This window comes from Astatotilapia calliptera, chromosome 18 (genome assembly GCF_964374335.1).
Source record: "Astatotilapia calliptera chromosome 18, fAstCal68.1, whole genome shotgun sequence".
Taxonomy (NCBI): domain Eukaryota; kingdom Metazoa; phylum Chordata; class Actinopteri; order Cichliformes; family Cichlidae; genus Astatotilapia; species Astatotilapia calliptera.
The window spans coordinates 16,213,407-16,231,277 of record NC_137439.1 but is presented as its reverse complement, the minus strand read 5'-3'; the positions used below and the strand labels follow the sequence as shown (position 1 = coordinate 16,231,277).

The 17,871-nt window shown below is 37.5% G+C and overlaps 1 protein-coding gene across 1 annotated transcript in view; it reads right to left on the bottom strand.

The window, feature by feature from the left end:
- Positions 1–17,871, bottom strand: part of crhr2 (corticotropin releasing hormone receptor 2) — a 42,894-nt gene that overhangs the window by 12,492 nt on the left and 12,531 nt on the right. Inside the window, exons 3-10 of the mRNA XM_026149967.2 lie at positions 12,669–12,754; positions 11,643–11,749; positions 8,901–9,018; positions 8,648–8,801; positions 4,388–4,448; positions 4,216–4,288; positions 2,892–2,977; positions 276–411 (exon numbers count right to left, since the gene is read on the bottom strand). Of these exons, the coding sequence (XP_026005752.2) occupies positions 276–411; positions 2,892–2,977; positions 4,216–4,288; positions 4,388–4,448; positions 8,648–8,801; positions 8,901–9,018; positions 11,643–11,749; positions 12,669–12,754 (821 nt within the window). The remainder of the gene's footprint in view (positions 1–275; positions 412–2,891; positions 2,978–4,215; positions 4,289–4,387; positions 4,449–8,647; positions 8,802–8,900; positions 9,019–11,642; positions 11,750–12,668; positions 12,755–17,871) is intronic.

Genomic DNA, 17,871 nt, shown 5'->3' with positions numbered 1-17,871 from the left:
ATGCCCACATGGCTCTGTTATTCCTGACAGCTGAGAGCACTGAACATGAGGTAGGAGGGCCATGTTGTGTGTAAGCGCAGCCAGGATGCTACTTCAAATCATCTTCCCACAAGAAGCCTTAGAACCTGAAAAGTCGCTCTTTAAAGTAGCGATACAACTCTGAGATAAAAACACATTAAGAAATCAGAATGATTCATATTTTAGCTTTGTGGGCAGTGAGTGTGAGCTTTCAAACTCTGGCCACTGTCACACTGTATTATTAATCATAATCTCACCTGAAAAGACTGTAGAAAGGAGTTGAAATAGATGAACACAATTTGCGAGATGTCATCCTCCCCCGGATTCACAAAGAAGAGCATGTAGGTGATGCCGAGCAGAGGTAGCAAGACTAGTGTTGCTTTCACGGCTTTTCTGTGAAGACAGAGTTGGAGTCTCATTTATAGAATTGCAAAAATTGAGCCTTGAATGTCAGCCCAGTGGATTCTGGAAAATGCATGACTCTGTGTCAGCGGCAGACAGGGATAAAAATAAAAATGTCACCCTCCACCACATGGATGTTTCAGATTGGAAGATGGGCCCCTTTTCAGGGGTAGCAAAAATATGTATGTCACATATAATTCTAGCTCTTCTGTAATAATTTTGACAGTGTGAATAAGAGCAAAGTTTAGCTTTCTTGGTTTTGCAATGCAACAATAAGCCATCACATCTATAGATGAAAATGTGGATGATTTATGTCCTCCTCCACTGCATCCATAAACCTCCTCTGTGGTCCTGTCACATGTCCAACATGTCCACTACGCCTCCTCTGAGCACGTCCAAGCCAATTTTGCTTCGGCTCTCTGAATTTGTTTTTCAAAATAAAGCTCAAACTGTCCCATACTTTGAAATGTTCACAAGAGGATCCAATAAGCAGACACAGCAGGCACTGGCAAGTGGATGGATAAACTAGAAACCTTAATCTAGAACTCATAGACAACCAAAAGCAGTGTGAAGTGTGATGGAAAAACTCAAATGAATCCAAATCCATGGAATCTAAAACCCAACAGGAGCAATCCAAAACACAGGGAGGCAGCAGAAAACAAGGGAGTCTCGAGAACAGGCGAGAGATAGGAGAAATCAATCAAATCAGGGTGGAAAAAGAAAGTGAAAACACATAAAGCCACATGAGGAAAACAAAAGGGCAAGTAAAAGAAAGAAGGACAAAAAAAACCAATACTTGCAGAACAAAATACACACAGGCTCAGACAGGGAAAACTCTGAAAGCACTCACGTGAGAAAAAGATTCAAGATCATAAGGGCAACAGCCAAACCTAATTCAAGGAATAACAGAAAAGACCATGGTGGGGACTTTTAATATGAGCTATGACAGTCCCATAATTTAGGGATGACCACAAACCTTTCTTTGCCCTTACTGATTATAATTTTCATTTTAAAACAATCGGTTTTTTTAAGGTCAAGAAGTTCAGCTTGAAACCCCTGTGCTTCATTTGCTTAAATTTGTATGGCTCACAACAACCACCAGCAATCCAGCCCCAGCCTGAAAAGACTACACTCAGATTGTCTGAGCCGTGACACTGAAAACACTCTGTGCGCTTGAAATAATCCCCACTGGAGAAAAACACACTTGACACAGTAACAGCAGGTAGGTAAACAAGCTCACTCTTTTAGCAATTTCAGCCATTCCAGATCTACAACCTAACAGCATAATTCAGGTATGCACTCAGCTCGTGCCTCTCAAGCGCACGCTAAATCTCTGCTCTCTTCTCAGGCACACAGAATCAGACAAACCCAAGGTTTTTCCCCTTTAACTGTTACTAGTGCGTGTAAATGAAAGAACTTCTTGCATGAAGTATTGCAACTGAGTTCACTAAGGTTGAGGCGTTTGTCTTGAATCTTTATTTTATGGGTAAGAAGCACATTTGTAGTACTTTTGCAGTGTCCTGTAATAAGTTACAAGACAAGACAATATACTTATTTTGTTTCAGGCTTATATTATTATTATTATATACTTTATTAAGCACACTGGTTACCAGGTTAGACCTGTGTTGGACCCCTGTTTGCCTTTAGAACTGCATTAATCCTTTGTGGCATAGTTTGAATAAGGTTCCTCAAACATTCCTCAGAGACTTTGATCCGTTTTAACATGACGGCATCTCGCAGTTGCTGTAGATTTGTCAGCTGCACATTCATGATGTGAACCTCCCATTCACCAGACCCGAAAGGTGCACTGTTGAATTGACATGTGGCGACATTTGGCATTTGCGAAGTGAATTTATTGTCATGTCGAAGAAACCACTTGGAGATGATTTGAGCTTTGTGCCGTCAGATGATGGGTACACTGTAGTCATGAAGGGATGGAGGTGGTCAGTGTTTAAATGATGATCATGTAGTACAACAGGGCCCAGTGTATGTCAAGAAAATATCCCCCATACACCATCACAGCACCACCAAAAGCCTGAACCATTCATACAAGGTTGGATGGATGCTTTCATGTGGTCTATGACTCTACCATCCAAATTTCACAAGACACCAAATCACAGCACAGTTTTTTAGTGAAGTTAGTTTCTTTTCCCACAAAATTTCCAATACTTAGCCTTAAAGTCATAAGGCAAAAGTCACAACCACAATAACAGATTTCTTCCTTAATAGCAGTTTGATTTAATTATCATTAACATCGGACCCTTTGATCACCAAACATCTGTTCACTGATAGGATATTAACGCTCTTAGATTTGTATGAAATGAGGTCTGATGCTGATGATAAAGGTTTAAATGAGTCTAATCACTCTAAAAATGTACTTCTTCTGAAACACTCCTTAATGTCCTTGAAAGAAGGAAGACAAAGTGTACTGCTCCTAAATTTATATGCAGTTACCAACAGAATCAACTCACCTGTACTGTATTGTTTCTGATGTGGTTGAAGCTCTTAGTTTGGTCATAAGAATTCGAACTATATTGAAGAGGAAAACAAAGTTTATCTAGAAGAAGAAGACATAAGGAAATTATTACTTTAAAATGCTGTGCTAATGACTTATATTATACAGAGGGGAAAATATCAGACAGCTCAGTCAGTGTTGAGCTGGGAGAGAAGAAGTAACACTCGTCACAGCATATAATCTTCCTTAACAAGACAGTGATTAATCATATTACATGTTGCTAAGGACTTACATAAGCACAAACATTTATGTGAAATCAATTTCTTATTTTCAGAAGTCTTTTGTTTGGAAACCCTTAAGACTACAGTTCTGTGCAAAAGTCATGAGTCATCCCTCATTTCTTTATATTTAGCTTCAAAGGAGTCAGAAGTTTTTCTTTGGACATTGAGTCCTTTTTAATTCATTTTCAGTCCAGTCCTTGCACCTGACCATTTTCAGTGGGATGCTTTTTGTTTGTCAGTTCACTTAATGCTGACCACTGGCCATATGTAAAAACATGAAGCTGTGTCCTGCTTTGGGGCTGTATTTTTCATATGGAATCAAAAATGCAGAAAAGTGAAATTAATTGATATTGATTAACTATGTAATATCATATCTAAAGCATCTGATTGGCAACAGCTTGGGGTTTTTTTGTATTTCAAACAATCTATATACTAAAGTCTTACCTGGATAGAAAAACACAGTGGAATACTATTAGTCATGGATTGGCCTCCACAGAGCTGAGACCACAACATTGTTGAAAAAGTGTAGGATCATCTTCATGGAGAACAGAACAAAACACAACATCCAAAGAAAAGCTTTTGATGTCCTTCAAAGAAGCCTAATTCTGAAGACTACTTAAAGAAATTACAAAAAAAGCTTGTCTAAGAGAGTCCAGACTGTCCTGAAGAATACTTGAAAGTCAATATGTTGGTATGACCAGCTGGTCGTGCTGCCTTTGAAGCTTGCTGGTATTGTAAAAGTTCTTTTTCGAGCCTGAAGGCTGCTTAAAGGAATTGCTGGAAAGCTTGCCGAAGAGAGCTCAGGCTGTGTTGAAGAATAAAGGTGGTCACACCAAAAATGTTCCATGTTTGCACATTTCAATAAATGGCTGCACAAAATATTCAAAAGTGAGGGGCTCAGTACTTTTGCACTGTACTGCTTTTGTGACTTTCTAATCTAGTCACTGCACAGAAATGCAAAAAAAAAATCAGTATAGGGCAGATTTTCTATGTTAATTAGCAAATAATGTCAAATTAATGGCAATAAATTTACAGTCCGTTTTCTTTGTTGTAGCTCACCAAAAGCACAAGAATAACAGGTCCCTGGTAAATGTAGTCCATGTATTTTCCAGGTTCTTTACCAAACCAGCATCTGTTGACAGGAAAAGAAGAAGAAACGTACCGTTAATTAAAGAAATTATCCAGAAAACATTCTAATTATGTGGCCACAAATTATTAGGGGATTTCTTACTGTTCATTTTCATAATACAGCTTTCCTATGGCCCAAGCCACAATTATAGGACACGGAATACCTGGAGTAACAAGGAAGAGTCGTGTAAGTGGAAATAAAATAAAACGTATTTGGTAAACAGATTTTTTTTTTTCATGGAATTGAAGAAAGAAGGTCAGAATAATAAAGGCAAAAATCAAAGATTGTTTTTTTTTTTCTTTGCTTTTCGGTTTTTGTTTTGTTACATGCACAGCCATGGGGAGGGGGAGGGGATAACAAACTAACACGCTTCAACTACAAAGAATCAAGTTAAAACAGAACATGCTCCAATTTTTACTGCCCTCAAGGGTTATAGAGTAATGGCAACAGTAGCATAATCTCTGCCAAAAGGGGCTTCAGAGTCATACCATATAACTCATGAATCACAACTGCTTCCCCTAGTCCAGCATGTAATGTATATCTGGAAAAAGTTTTGATGTTGATGCTTTGACAAAGTAAATAGAAGGTTTTTCACATATAAAACAAACAACACAAATCAAAACAATCTTTTTTAACTGCTTTAATAAAACAAAAAAGGACCAGTTCACCATACCTCTAAAATCAGTCACTGCTGAATAAAGGCCATGCCTTAACGTGTCAAATCAGCGTGTTAGGTGCCAGGCCTGACAAAGTAAGACCAAGTGTGCTTGAATAGGCTGAGATTTCTTATAAAAAGCATTGACCTCTCCAGAAAAGAGCAACTGCACTGACCGTATCAATCAAACGCGAATGCAATCACCGTTCAGAGCATACTAATTTTATTAGCTGTCTTCAGACTGTTTTTCATCAAATTTTTCGTTACATGTAACATATAACAGCTTTGCAGGAGGAAAATGTCCACAAATCGGACGAAATGTTCGTAAATCTGAAAAGCATCAGTAAAATCACTTTAAATAAAACACACATCAAAAGCAGTTTTGATCCCAGCTCATCAGACCTGTGGTAGCGGACAGATTTCATGCGCCCCACTTCTATCACCTCCTAATGAAATTAATTAGAAGCCTCTCCAAATGAAACCCAATGAGAAAGCACCTGCAATAACCCCATTTAAAATAAAGCATATATTATATTGTACATACTCTATGATTGTTAATATGAAATTAACGACTTAAATGGATAATACTTTATATATGGAGGTGGAGTGGATGAGTGGACCTGCAAATAGGAACTACTCTGCTAATCTAATCTTTTTGAGACAAGCTGCCAGTACTTACTATTATATTCTTATTAAAATCATATTAGAGAATTAAAAATCTGATGAATATGTGTGAGATCTTTTTTTTATTTCTATTTCAAAGCTAACATTAGCTTCCCAATAATATCATCCATCTGTCATTCACCGTCATCTACTCTCTACATCTGCTGATAAGACTTCATATTTTAATCTTGTGCTCACAAAGCTCCATTAACTCATTTTCTCATGACCTAGTTTGAAGTAAAGTATGAGGGGTTTTTTCTTTCAGCTGAGCACACTATGTCCATTACATAAACAGAAGGAGAAAATCTCAGTGTTTCCGGGAAGCATGCGAGCAGAATACTTTGTGTATTTCTGTCCCTGATGATGTTGGCTCTGTACAGCATATAATATGCTTGATTTATCAGTCAAGGTGAGATCATTTATAGGGTCATGATGGGATATCTGCTGTATATTCAGGACTCAAAGTCAAGCACGCTGCATGCCGGTTCTTTCATTAAATTAAAGTCTTATCTCGGATATGAACCACTAAAGAGTTTCCCTCCTCTTCACTGGAGAAGTGATTGTACTCTCGGGCACATGTTCAGTTCAAACAATAACGCCTGATAACAGTGTTTTGTCACAACCTGGTTTTCAATTAATGCAAGAAAAGTGAAATTCTCCTTTTGAGTATATGTATTGTTTGACAAACTGTTCTTTTTCTAATTTTGAGCACATTCACCAGTCACTCTGTTAGTTACAGCTTGCTAGCGCCATGTTGGATCCAATTTTGCCTTTAAAACTGCCTTAATATTTCATGGCATAGATCGAACAAGGTTGAATTCCTCAAAGCCTTTGGTTCATACTGACATAACAGCATCACACACACAACAAAACCAAACGTGTGCCATAGTCAGCTCTACAGAAGACAAGCAAGTATTAAAGGAGTGACGTTTTGTCACTGTGGCAGGTAATTTCAAATGCAGTGTTTCTATCAGCTTAACAAACAAACTGTCTGTGTTCAGTTTATTTCGCAGTTTTTTTTCTAGCTGAAGGTCCAGCTGCTGTATTTCACAGGGAGAGAAAAGAAAGAGCGCTAACGTCACTCAGAGAAAGATAAGAAAGGCAGGACAGGAGATGAAGAACAGAGGTTAGATTTAAAGGTAAGGACTGCTCAGTAGTGTTTGATAAATTGGATATGCAAGTTTTCAATTTTTTTAATCAGGTATGTACAGGTCTGTAAATGCGACATGTTTTTTTTTTTTCATATTGTGAAACATGCTGCAAAACAAACTGAGCAAGACTAACTGTGCTATTTAACCTCCTAGGACCTGGCATCCACATATGTGGACATCACATTTTGGGTTATTTAGACCAAAATACAGTTTTGCTCTACAAGGGCCTGATATCCACTTATGAGGACATTATACTGCTACTGTTCTATCAAAATTTTAAATGAATATCCTCATATGCGGCTCTCATTTTTCATAAAAAGAAAAACAAGGTAAAAAAAAATGCATGCCGTGGAAGAGTTTAGGTCTTAGGAGGTTAAAGGTTGCATGAAAATACTCTGCAGGTTAGTGCAGGATAAACTGGTTAACTTGCTGCACTGTGGTGGATTTAGATCAGCTGATCACAGCCGCTACATTAAGAAAACCTACTGGAGCTCTCAATAGAAATTATTGTGAGCTGCGATTCTTTTTCCCCATGCTGAACCACAACTAATATTAGGGTTCCTTCACCTGCTGAATCCCACTTTAACCTCTTCGCTACTCATGTTCCTCGTTAGAGGCAAAGTTACCCTCTACAATGTAGGCAACAAAAAACAGAGCTATTTTTCATTTTCCTTCTTTTTTTCTGCTCATGTTCTCTTTAACTGATTCAAGCTGAGTACATTTAAGGATTATTTCAATTTACATAAAAATTGTATACTTATATACTAGTATTTTATCATCACATTGCCACCTCTGTTCATGCTGTTTCCACCATTCTGACAGTGCTGCAGAAAATATTGAGAGTCATTAGGCCAGACAACATTTTTCCAATCTTCTGTTGTACAATTTCGGTGAGCCTGTGTGAATTGGAGCCTCACTTTCCTGTTCTTAGCTGGCAGGAGTGGCGCCAAGTCTGATCTTCTGACGTGGCTGCAAGGTCTGAAGAGCTGTGCATTCAGAGATGCTCTTCTTGGTTGTAATGAGTGGTTACTGCTGCCTTTCCACTAGCTTGCAGCAGTCTTTCCATTCTCCTCTGACCTCTGATATCAAAGAGGTATTTTCACCCAGGGAACTGTTTTTTGTTTTGTTTTGTTTTTTTGTTTTTTTAATCGTTCTCTGTAAATTCTCAAGAGGATTTATTAAAAAAATCCCAGCTATGTTCAAAGTCGCTTAAATCACCTTTCTTCCCCATTCTGATGCTTGGTTTGAACTTCAGCAGGCCGTCTTGATCATGTCTACATGTTTAAATGCATGTGTGCCCTGGTTGCTGATTTAATGATTACCTGATTATGTATGTCCTTCAAGAATCAATAACACAAATAAATAAATATTTTACATTCGTACGAGCCGCTTTCCAATTTTTTTTCTGCTGTACTTTAATCTTCTAAAGAAATGTCTTATAACCTTATCAGCTAGTTTTTAGAGAGATCAGAGTATAGTAAAATGGAAAAAAAAACTTCTATAAATACAGTGACAGATTTTAATAACACAGTGGATAAAAATATCATTGCTGTGCCCTGTTTTTAGATTTATTCAAGGCCTTTGAAATGGTGCATTTTACACAATCCACTCATTTAAAAGTATTGGTTCATCAAAGGAAAGCTTATGTTCATTGTGTCCAAACAGATGATAGCTTGGCTTAAGGTAAAGGTAATGTCACCTAATAATACTTTGTCTTATTTTGTTTCATTTTACCATTTTATTAAACTAAAGTCTGTATATTCAGCCTGTTTATGCTTTGAATAGAGTTTATAAAGCACTATGGTTTTTCCATAGAGTATGAAATGTGTTTCATAAAAAAATGCCTTGAGCTGAATATAGCATGACAAATGCATTGATAACAATCATACTTACACCAGCCGATAAACAGGAAGACCCACTTTCTCAGCTTATCAGTTGAATATGTCATTACAATGGCTGTGTGAAGGTAGCATCCTTCAACAAACATCCAGAAAAAGTTTGTCACCACAAAGTAGTTGTATATAGTGGTTATTAAGCGACACCAAGGCTGAAAAAAAAGAATTCAGAAAAGATTTTAAAGACTTTGTATTGGTAAATTAACACCTCAGTGATACTTTCAAACCCCATAACACATCACTACTGTTACCTCATTGCTCTCATGGATATTGTGGTCAATCAGCTGAAGCAAAAACCACATAACATTCCTCAGTATAAAGGTGGTGATTAAGTTCCAGTGGATGATGTTTCGAAGACATCGTATGCTCCTAAAACAATAAGCCAAACGCAGATGGCTGATTAAGATGTTTTGAAAAACAAACTCAAGTCAGGTCAGTTTAATTACTGCATCTAGACCGTTTAAGCACACGACACATGAACCAACGTGCTATCACAGAAACAATACAAAATGATTTAAGAACAAGAAATAAAATATAATTATTTAAGCTACTAAATTAATGAAATTAATGAATGAAAATGGCACAATAAATTAAAACTACAGTAATTTGAGCTGAAAAGAAAAGCTAATGAGAAGATGTAGGTTTTCAGTTGGATTGGGTTACTGAGGAAAATGATCTAATCCAGAAACAGAGACAATTCCAAGGCTGCGACTAAGACTGCAGGGTGATCTGCACAAGCCAATTACTGTAAGACGTTAATCAGCGGACATAAGTGAGTAGGGCTGTGCGATATGACCAAAATCTCATATCCCAATATAAGAATTCTATCGTCCGATAACGATATAAATCACACAAATGTAACATTTTCTGTAAATTCTGTGAATCTCGGGCAGCTCATCTTGCCTTAAGTGTTTCCAGCTGCGCGTTGCGTACCTGGAGTCGAGTGTTTTAACCGATGCATGAAACTATACATTTTTAGGCATAAGTTGTAACAGCCGCTGTTTTCTTTGTGAGTATTTATTACACGGCGTGCTGCGGGGAAACGCCTGCTCTAACGTTTGAGTCTAAGGTTTATTTTTTAGCACCTGGTGGATCTTTTTTACTTCTCATCAGTAAATAATCTGCTCTTTCACGTGATTCAGCTTATTTTGAAAAGTCTCAACAGGATCTTGAGCTTTATTGTGAAAGGTTTATGTGGAACATAAACAAGCGGACACGCGATGGTGTTACCGTCATTGTTGCTAATGACAACGCATAAAAACAGGCGCTTGTCCGTCCACAGTGTGGTTATATTAAATATAAGAGAAAGAGAGAACTTTAAGAAATTAACATAGCCACTACAGTGACCATCAAAACCATAAAAAAATATTGCCGTAAACAGTTTATTTTGCGACACCACGAAACAAACGATAGCGTCAAATGAAACGATAGACGTTTTTATATCATCATCCGATATATATCGTTACATCCTATGCCCTATTAGTGAGTGGCATGGGATGTAGGACTGTAAAATGTCTGATAGATAACCTGGAGCGAGCCCATTCAACCTCTTATATGTGAGCCACAATATTTTGAAATTCAACCTGTATGTCTCAGGAAGCCAGTGTTGCGTTTTAAGACAGGGCTAAATACGACTGTGCTTCTGACTGTGCTTCTGTGTACCTGTCAGAAGTCAGCATTTTGAACCAGTTGTACAATGCAGCATTAATTCTAAGAAGTGAGATCGTATGAAGAAAAAATTTAGAAAGCTGTCGCACAATGCAGGAGAACGACTTGGAAAGATAGAGGCAGTGTGGTTAAGGACAAAACTGATAGTGCTGAACAGGATCCTTCATCTGCTGGAGTAAGGAGAAATAAATAAAGCATTTGTTTCTCAAGGCCTTGACAGCCTCCTGATATGTGTTTAGAGAATGTCTTAAAATTTCACAAGGCACTTTTTTTCTGCTTCTTTTGTGCTCTCCTGCATCATTGTCTAAGTGTCAAAAGTTTAAAAGTAAAGGACCGTTTATTCACAGTGAGATGACATTATAGGCTGGAATATTGACAGAATAAGTTTATACTTGGGATGAAGCCGCTGCAATGGTTTGCCCGGTTATTGGCTTTTACACCTTTGATCAATTTTCTGGCAGTTTTGTAATTGCAGTCAGTGTGTGAAAACTGAGCCTTTTTTAGGCCAATCAATTTTTTCCAGTTGCCAGTTCCTGTTTGCAGGCAATTATTACGAGATTAGTTTCGAACTACATAAAACTTCATGATAAACTAAAAGTGTGCTAACTCTAAAAATGCATGTATAATGTTTGTGTGCTCAGATTTGACACAGTTATGACTCAGGGAACAGGCACTTTCATGCAAATTAGGGTTTTACTTTTTTTAAAAAATGTAGACATCTTCAGCTTTAAAACACTGCTGAAAGTTAATCTTTGTACAAGATTTAGCACTGACTTATAGTTGCAGGTGATTCTTCAAATGCATTTCCCGAAATGGCCAAGAATAAATATATATGTGGAGAAATAGTTGCTGATTTCTCTGTGAAGTCTAGGGAGATTTAACCTCAGAAGACAATAACTATTTTAGTCTCCATGAAATAATCGGTATTTGCTTTCAGAAGCCCATATTGATCTAACCTCAGTACACAAAGTATCTCAGGATGCTGGTGTTTGCCCTCTTTTGTCATAACTGATATATCGAGTGGGAGTGTGTGTGTGTGTGTGTGTGTGTGTGTGTGTGTGTGTGTGTGTGTGTGTGTGTGTGTGTGTGTGTGTGTTTTGAAGCCAGGATATGAAAAGAGATACAACTTCAAACACAAGTGTTGGGAAACGCACATTAGGCCCTTCCGTGCCTGAGTGCTCCATCGCGGCTGAGCTGCAGAGTTCTATTCATCTGACATAAGCAAGTTAATGATAAGCAGTGTGAGTATGATGTGGATTTCACTGATTGTCTTCCATGAGGTGCATACAGGACACGTTTCAAATATGCACTATTTTTGTACTTGCCTTAAGCACAAGAAGAGAATGAAGGCCACGACAAGAGCTCCCACAGAGATGCAATGGCCTAAGTAGTTGATGATCAGCGCTATTTTATAATGCATCGGATATTTTCTCTGAAAAGACAGCCCATGAATTACTTCTTTATTGTTACAGCTGCATAATAGAAACAAAGACAAAGCAATGTATAAACACAGTGGAAGAACCTATCTAGTGCATGCAGTTTAACAACAAGAGTGCCTTTTCCCTGCAAATTTTAGATGTTAATACATGTTCAGTGCACTAATAGGTCGTCACAAGTAATTACATGCTTAGGTCGTGACAATAGTAGAGGAACCAAGAGGCAGTGGCATGCAGAGTGCATTCAAAGCCAAGCTTTTACATTACTGATGCAAATAATCATTCATCTTTAATGAAGCAGTTAGCAAAGTATTCTATGCTTGAATGAAAGTAGGTTTTTTGTCTTTTAAACTGTTCCATTTGCAAACATTATTGAGAGACCTAATGATCCCAACATTGGTGGAGCAAATACGTTTCCCTTAGGCTGCAGTTAAATAATTTTAGTCCGAGATTTTTGAATTTGAATGATAACAAGAACATAATTTGTATGAGAGGGCTGTCTCTACATCATTTCAGCTGCTACTCAATCCAGGCTTCATTGTACTGAGATTTAACTATGATTATAAAAAAGCAAATGTCATTGACATACTTCAGTCTTGGCTTAAAATTATCTAAGAATATAGAGCAAGACACAGAATCGGAGCCACAGTACGAGGTAATCAGGCCAAAACTTGCTACATACAGTGCATCGCTCCTGCAGTTTGTCCTCCGGCTTTGTTTACAAAGACACAGACAATACTGCTCAAAAAGAACATGTTTTAAAGTGGGGGGGGGGGTTTAACCGCACCGCATCATAAAGGGACATACGGTTCTGTTTGGTTCTTTTTCATTGTTGCATCCGATTGCAATTTTTCTGACGATGATGAGTGTTTTTCTGAAGAACTGCAGGATTTACTCCCGCCTGCAGTCACCTACCTTCTCCTCCAAAATGGGTTCACAGTTGGAGTAATTACTCTTCAGCGCCCATGTTCCGTTATCCATACATTCCCTGTAAGCGCTCCCTGCAAGAAAAGAGAAAACGGTAAAGCTTTGGCATTCTCGCAAACATATTGTTTTAAAATGCACGTTGAGCTATAAAGATAAATACAGATCTTGCATATTCATTATTCCAAAGCACTGCAATCAGCTAAGTCAAGAGCAGGCATAAACCAGTGATTTGCTGTTACAGTAAAGTGTTTTCCAAGTAGGTAAGCTAAACCATCCTTGTAATTTCTTCAGAGCTCAGTTCAAAGTTGAGCACTACTATCCGTCTGACTCTCACCCAGAATACCAATTTAGCAATACAAATTTTTATTCATAGGGGGAAATGCAAAGCCTCTTACTCTGTCAGTTTATTTGCATATCTCTTAAAACCCGCTCCCCATAATCAACTTTGAACTGCATTTTCCATTTTGAAGTTCTTCCTTGTGCATTCAGTGGGTTCTTGTTATCTCTTTAACACTAGGAAATGTATAGAGGGCAGGGGGGAACACAGCAGCATGTTTCTGCCTTTGTATTATTATGATGGCCAATTAAAGTATTCATTTAATCAATTTTATTCCTTTATTTAACTAATTTGTGCAGTTTTCCAAATCCATGCAATCATTAATGTAACTTATTATCCTGCAAGGTTTTGATATTGTCCTGAAAATAAGCATTGTTGAATGAATAAATGCATTCCTCTGAACGTTTAGAAAACTGATATCATACCCAACTGTAAACTGCAACATTCACATTAACCCATCTTAATTCAAACATTCTTGTCAACAACAAAATAAAAAGCGAGGACAACGTCCACCTCAATTTTTGAAGCAGTGGCAGGAACAGAGTAATATCCTTTGCATTCAATTTAATGTTATATAATGTGACAGTTTTGACAGCAGAGACCACAAAACTGCTTGTGGCAGCTACACAAGACAAGGAGAAATAAGATTTAAAATGAGCTTGGTTTAAGCTCTTCACTTGACTGATGGCGACACGTCGTGACTGCAGAATGTTTTGTGCTCTTCATGAGGGAAAATCCTAGTTCTCAGCCATGTGAGAGGGATCGACTTGTGCAGGCATAGTGGCAATTCAGTGAAACCAATAAAACAACTGACTCTGTGGTATACGACACCGTGAATTAGTTTGTTTTTTTTATGTATTCTAAAACCATATTCATCGTGTGAAACTGCCTCAGTGTGTTTATTGATCAAGTGCCATGTGGCATTCAGCAAAGTCCCGGTGCATTTAAGGTTCCATGTCTGCAGGGTTTAAAGTTTGATTCAAACAAATGAGAGAACCTGCATTTTTTTTTTAATTTGTTGTTTTTACAAGCAGTGAAGACGGCAAGGATCTCTAACAGGAGCATTACTTCAACACATTGCATTCATTTGGAGGGAACATGCATAAAATAGCTGAAAAGGATCATTTTAGTAAGATAAGATAAGATAAGATAAAACTTTATTAATCCCTCGGGTGGGTTCCTGTGGGAAATTCAGTTTCCAAAAGCACAGCACCGACAGAAGTTACAGAGTTACAGAATATTATATACACACGCACACATATATATAAATACAGAGACATATATAAATAAAATAAAATATACGAAGGGGATAAATAGAATAAATAGGAATAAAAATAAAAATACAAGTGAATTGTATTTTTTATAATAGTAGAGAGAAAAGGAAGATTATAGCAGTTTAAACTGAACTGCAGAATTAGAAATGTCAGGTGTGGTCGTGCTCGTCTTGCACTCGGGTCCATCTAGCAATCATAAGGTCAGTGGTTCAGTTTTCCACCTAGGCATCCAGCTGTGGGTGTGAAAGCCACTTTAAAGGCATAGAAAAGAGTGCAACGTGAATGTGGCTTGTAGTGCTCAGAGTAGAAAAGACACTCTTTTGAATTAAATACTGATTAAATACTGCATCACCACATGTCTGTGAAGCACAACGCCAAGATATTTTAAAAACATGCCGAGACTTTGATGTGTAGTGTAGTGTCACCATAACCACTTCACTCATTACTTGCAGTTTGCAAATTGTCTTACTGAGCTACTGCAATGGTTCTCAGGGAAGTAAATTTAAGCTTGTTGAATTAACAAAAATAGAACAGCAAATTATTTTTATTTCAATCTGTGGCTGCTACTGAGCAGCAAATAAATAAGGTATTAAAAACATTTTTTCACATTTATTACAAAAGAAGAGTAATCACAGGTGTCTCAGTTTAGGCGAATAAAGCTAAAAGTCAGTATGATGACATTAACAGGATGACTGTATTACTTAAAGGTATTAACAGACAAAATTCCTCAAGGCACTTTTGATTCATTATTTTTAATCTGTGTGAAAAAAAACACATATTTTAAAATCTCATTAACTTAATATCCATTTTAATAGGACGTGACGCCTTCAAGTAAGCTAAGCTATTATTATAACTGCAGCACAAAGTACTTTCCAGTTACTTTCCAAGTATCCTACTGTGTTTGCGAATCAATCAGCGAAGGTGAAGAAACAGAGGAAGGGGAGCAGGTTGTGGATTTCTCCCTGTGAGCTACACCACTGAGGCAGGACTAATTCAAAGCACTGGTGCAGGGAGAGCACATTTCTGACAAACCATCTGTGCAGTGGGCATGATGAGGCTTTTTTCTTCGCATTATCCTTACAGGGTATTACATTCACGCAGTTAAAAAAAATCTCTAAATGACTCATTCTGTGAGTTTGGGAGGAGGATTAAAAGCTTCCATGTGAGGTGCTAACAATGCTGTAAGCGACTTAACACTGACCACGCTCCACTGGGGGTAAAGACGCACAAGAACATGGAAGAAACGTGCAACTTCCAACTGATATAGTCTTTGCCAACAATGCCCACCTCTTCAGCTAGCCACTCTGCCAGTCCTCTTTCTTGGAGGCATGCAAACAAACACTGTACGGCTGTTCAAAGATTAGAAAAATTGGAAGCTCTAAATGAGGAAAAGAGCGCTTAAATTTAGTCTGGATTGGTCATTCCTGCATAAATGTTCAGATAGATGATTAAAAAGACTAAATATTGCTTGATCTTGATTGAAATTGTAAGATAAATCTGGCAAAAAAAAACACCTAATCCAAAGAACAAATCAGTGCCTTTTCACTTCAGCTAAACTTGACCTGTTTCTTTTATCTGTGGGTTGTGCTGTCAGCTGTGCTATACCAACTTTGAAGCGACAATAAACAGGAATATTTCACTTAGTGTTTGCACAAGGCTGTCTTTCTTTTTGTGGTGTTTGATTGCTCTGACTTCCACTTATCCCAGGTGGTTGGGTTAAAAAAGAAAAGAAAAACTTGATACGACTTTTACGCCTCCTCAAAAGACCAAGCCGCTCTTTATAGGTTATCAAAAATTACCCACTTTTTTCTGCCGTTTTGAGAAATAGTCACTAAATCTGAGGTTTTTTATGTGGATAGGTTTCAAAATATAGTGAAATTGAAAGGCTACGATATCTAAGAACTGAGTGAACGCATCACATTAAAGCCATGCACCTGAGCCAGTTACAGCAGCTTTTACTTCGAGCCATATGAAATTTGATTTCATGAGCTGGGTAGATGGAATAAACTAGGCCATACAATAACATGGGACTATCATAGCTCATTGCACTTTGATATTTTATTCAAGCAGCAGGAACTAGAGCAAAGCTGCCATATTACAGACATCTACGTCCGAGAACAGGCAAGGACATAAACTCAAGAGAATTAAAGAAAATGAATGAATTATTTACCAGCCAGTTAGTCCAATAAATGATTCTAAGTAAACGGTGGTCCCAGTTTAATGTTTATACTAAACTGTGGCCACTATGGGCCTCTGCAAGACATATATGTGTATATACGTCTTACTTAGTTTTGAAAAAGAAGAACTCGGGTGAGATAAAAAGGCTCATTCTGTTGCATTTATCTTTTAAAATCGGGCTGGTCTTGGTGGTGACTCACTCTTACTAGAATTACTAGGTGGGAAAATTCCATAAATTAATTCCTACATGAACTGTATTGGTATTTATCAATGTAACAGTTAATCCAGCAGTATGTGCAAGCTCTTTAATCAAAATTATGTTTTTAGTGCTAAATTATTATCATTGCTATTATCAATGATTTTTCAAATTCCCTATTTTTTTAAAAGCGGGGAAAAATAGTAAAACCTATTATTATTCTTTGATTAAGATGACAAATTACAGTCATTTGCTTGGATTTCTAAACAGAAAAAACGGTCTTAGTGTTCCACTATTATCATTAATTAATTTCTGACTTCTCGGATGAATTCAGTGTGCCGGCTCAAGTTTGGGTAGAAAGACATTAATTCAGTTTGTTAATTGCCTGATAAATAATTTGAGAGATTTCTAAAATATTTCTGCTTCCTTATTTTTATGACAGGTGGCCTAATAAATTCATTAAGTACTGTAAGTCTCGTCGTTTAGAAAAAGAAACTCTGACTTGAACAAAAGGGTGACATCACTCATTCTGTTGCTTTGGATTTTCAAAATCCTGCTGAATAAACGGCATCTTTGCATCTACGCTTTGTGGTTCAGCAGTGATACGATGCCACAGTAAAACTACAGTAAAATAAACACATTTTACTCTAAAATGTGTTTTTCTCTTAGTTAAAGTTATGTTTCACTCACTCACTCTTACTAGAGTTGCATTGGGAAACTTACTTTCTGAACCACATGACTGATTTCATTCAGTTAGTTGAGGTTTTTGTTAAATTCCCGCAGAGCTTAACAATTTTATTAGACCACCACCCTTGTTCTGTTTATGCCGCAGCTGACCTCAATTAACAGCACTGATAATTACAAAAATCATTATTTTATGTCTCTGTAAAAGTTAATCCTCCAGCATGTGTGAGCTCTTACTATCTAACACAACTACTGCTCTTGCTTACTGAAAGTCATATATTGCAGTATCTTAATTTGTCATGCTGTCTTTGTAGCCATTGCTTTCCCCCCATGTGTCCTTTTTTTTTCTCCCCTCTTCTTTTTGACTCGTGTTTTATTTTCCATCTCTGCTGTGTTGCATCTGTGTTTGTAAGGGTTTATGCGGCGCCCTCCATCTCCCACTCTCCTGGATCCACTCCAATCAGTGTGCACACCTGTGGTTCAAGCGCTCAATTTTGTGCAGTATGCCCTTGTCTGCAGTCA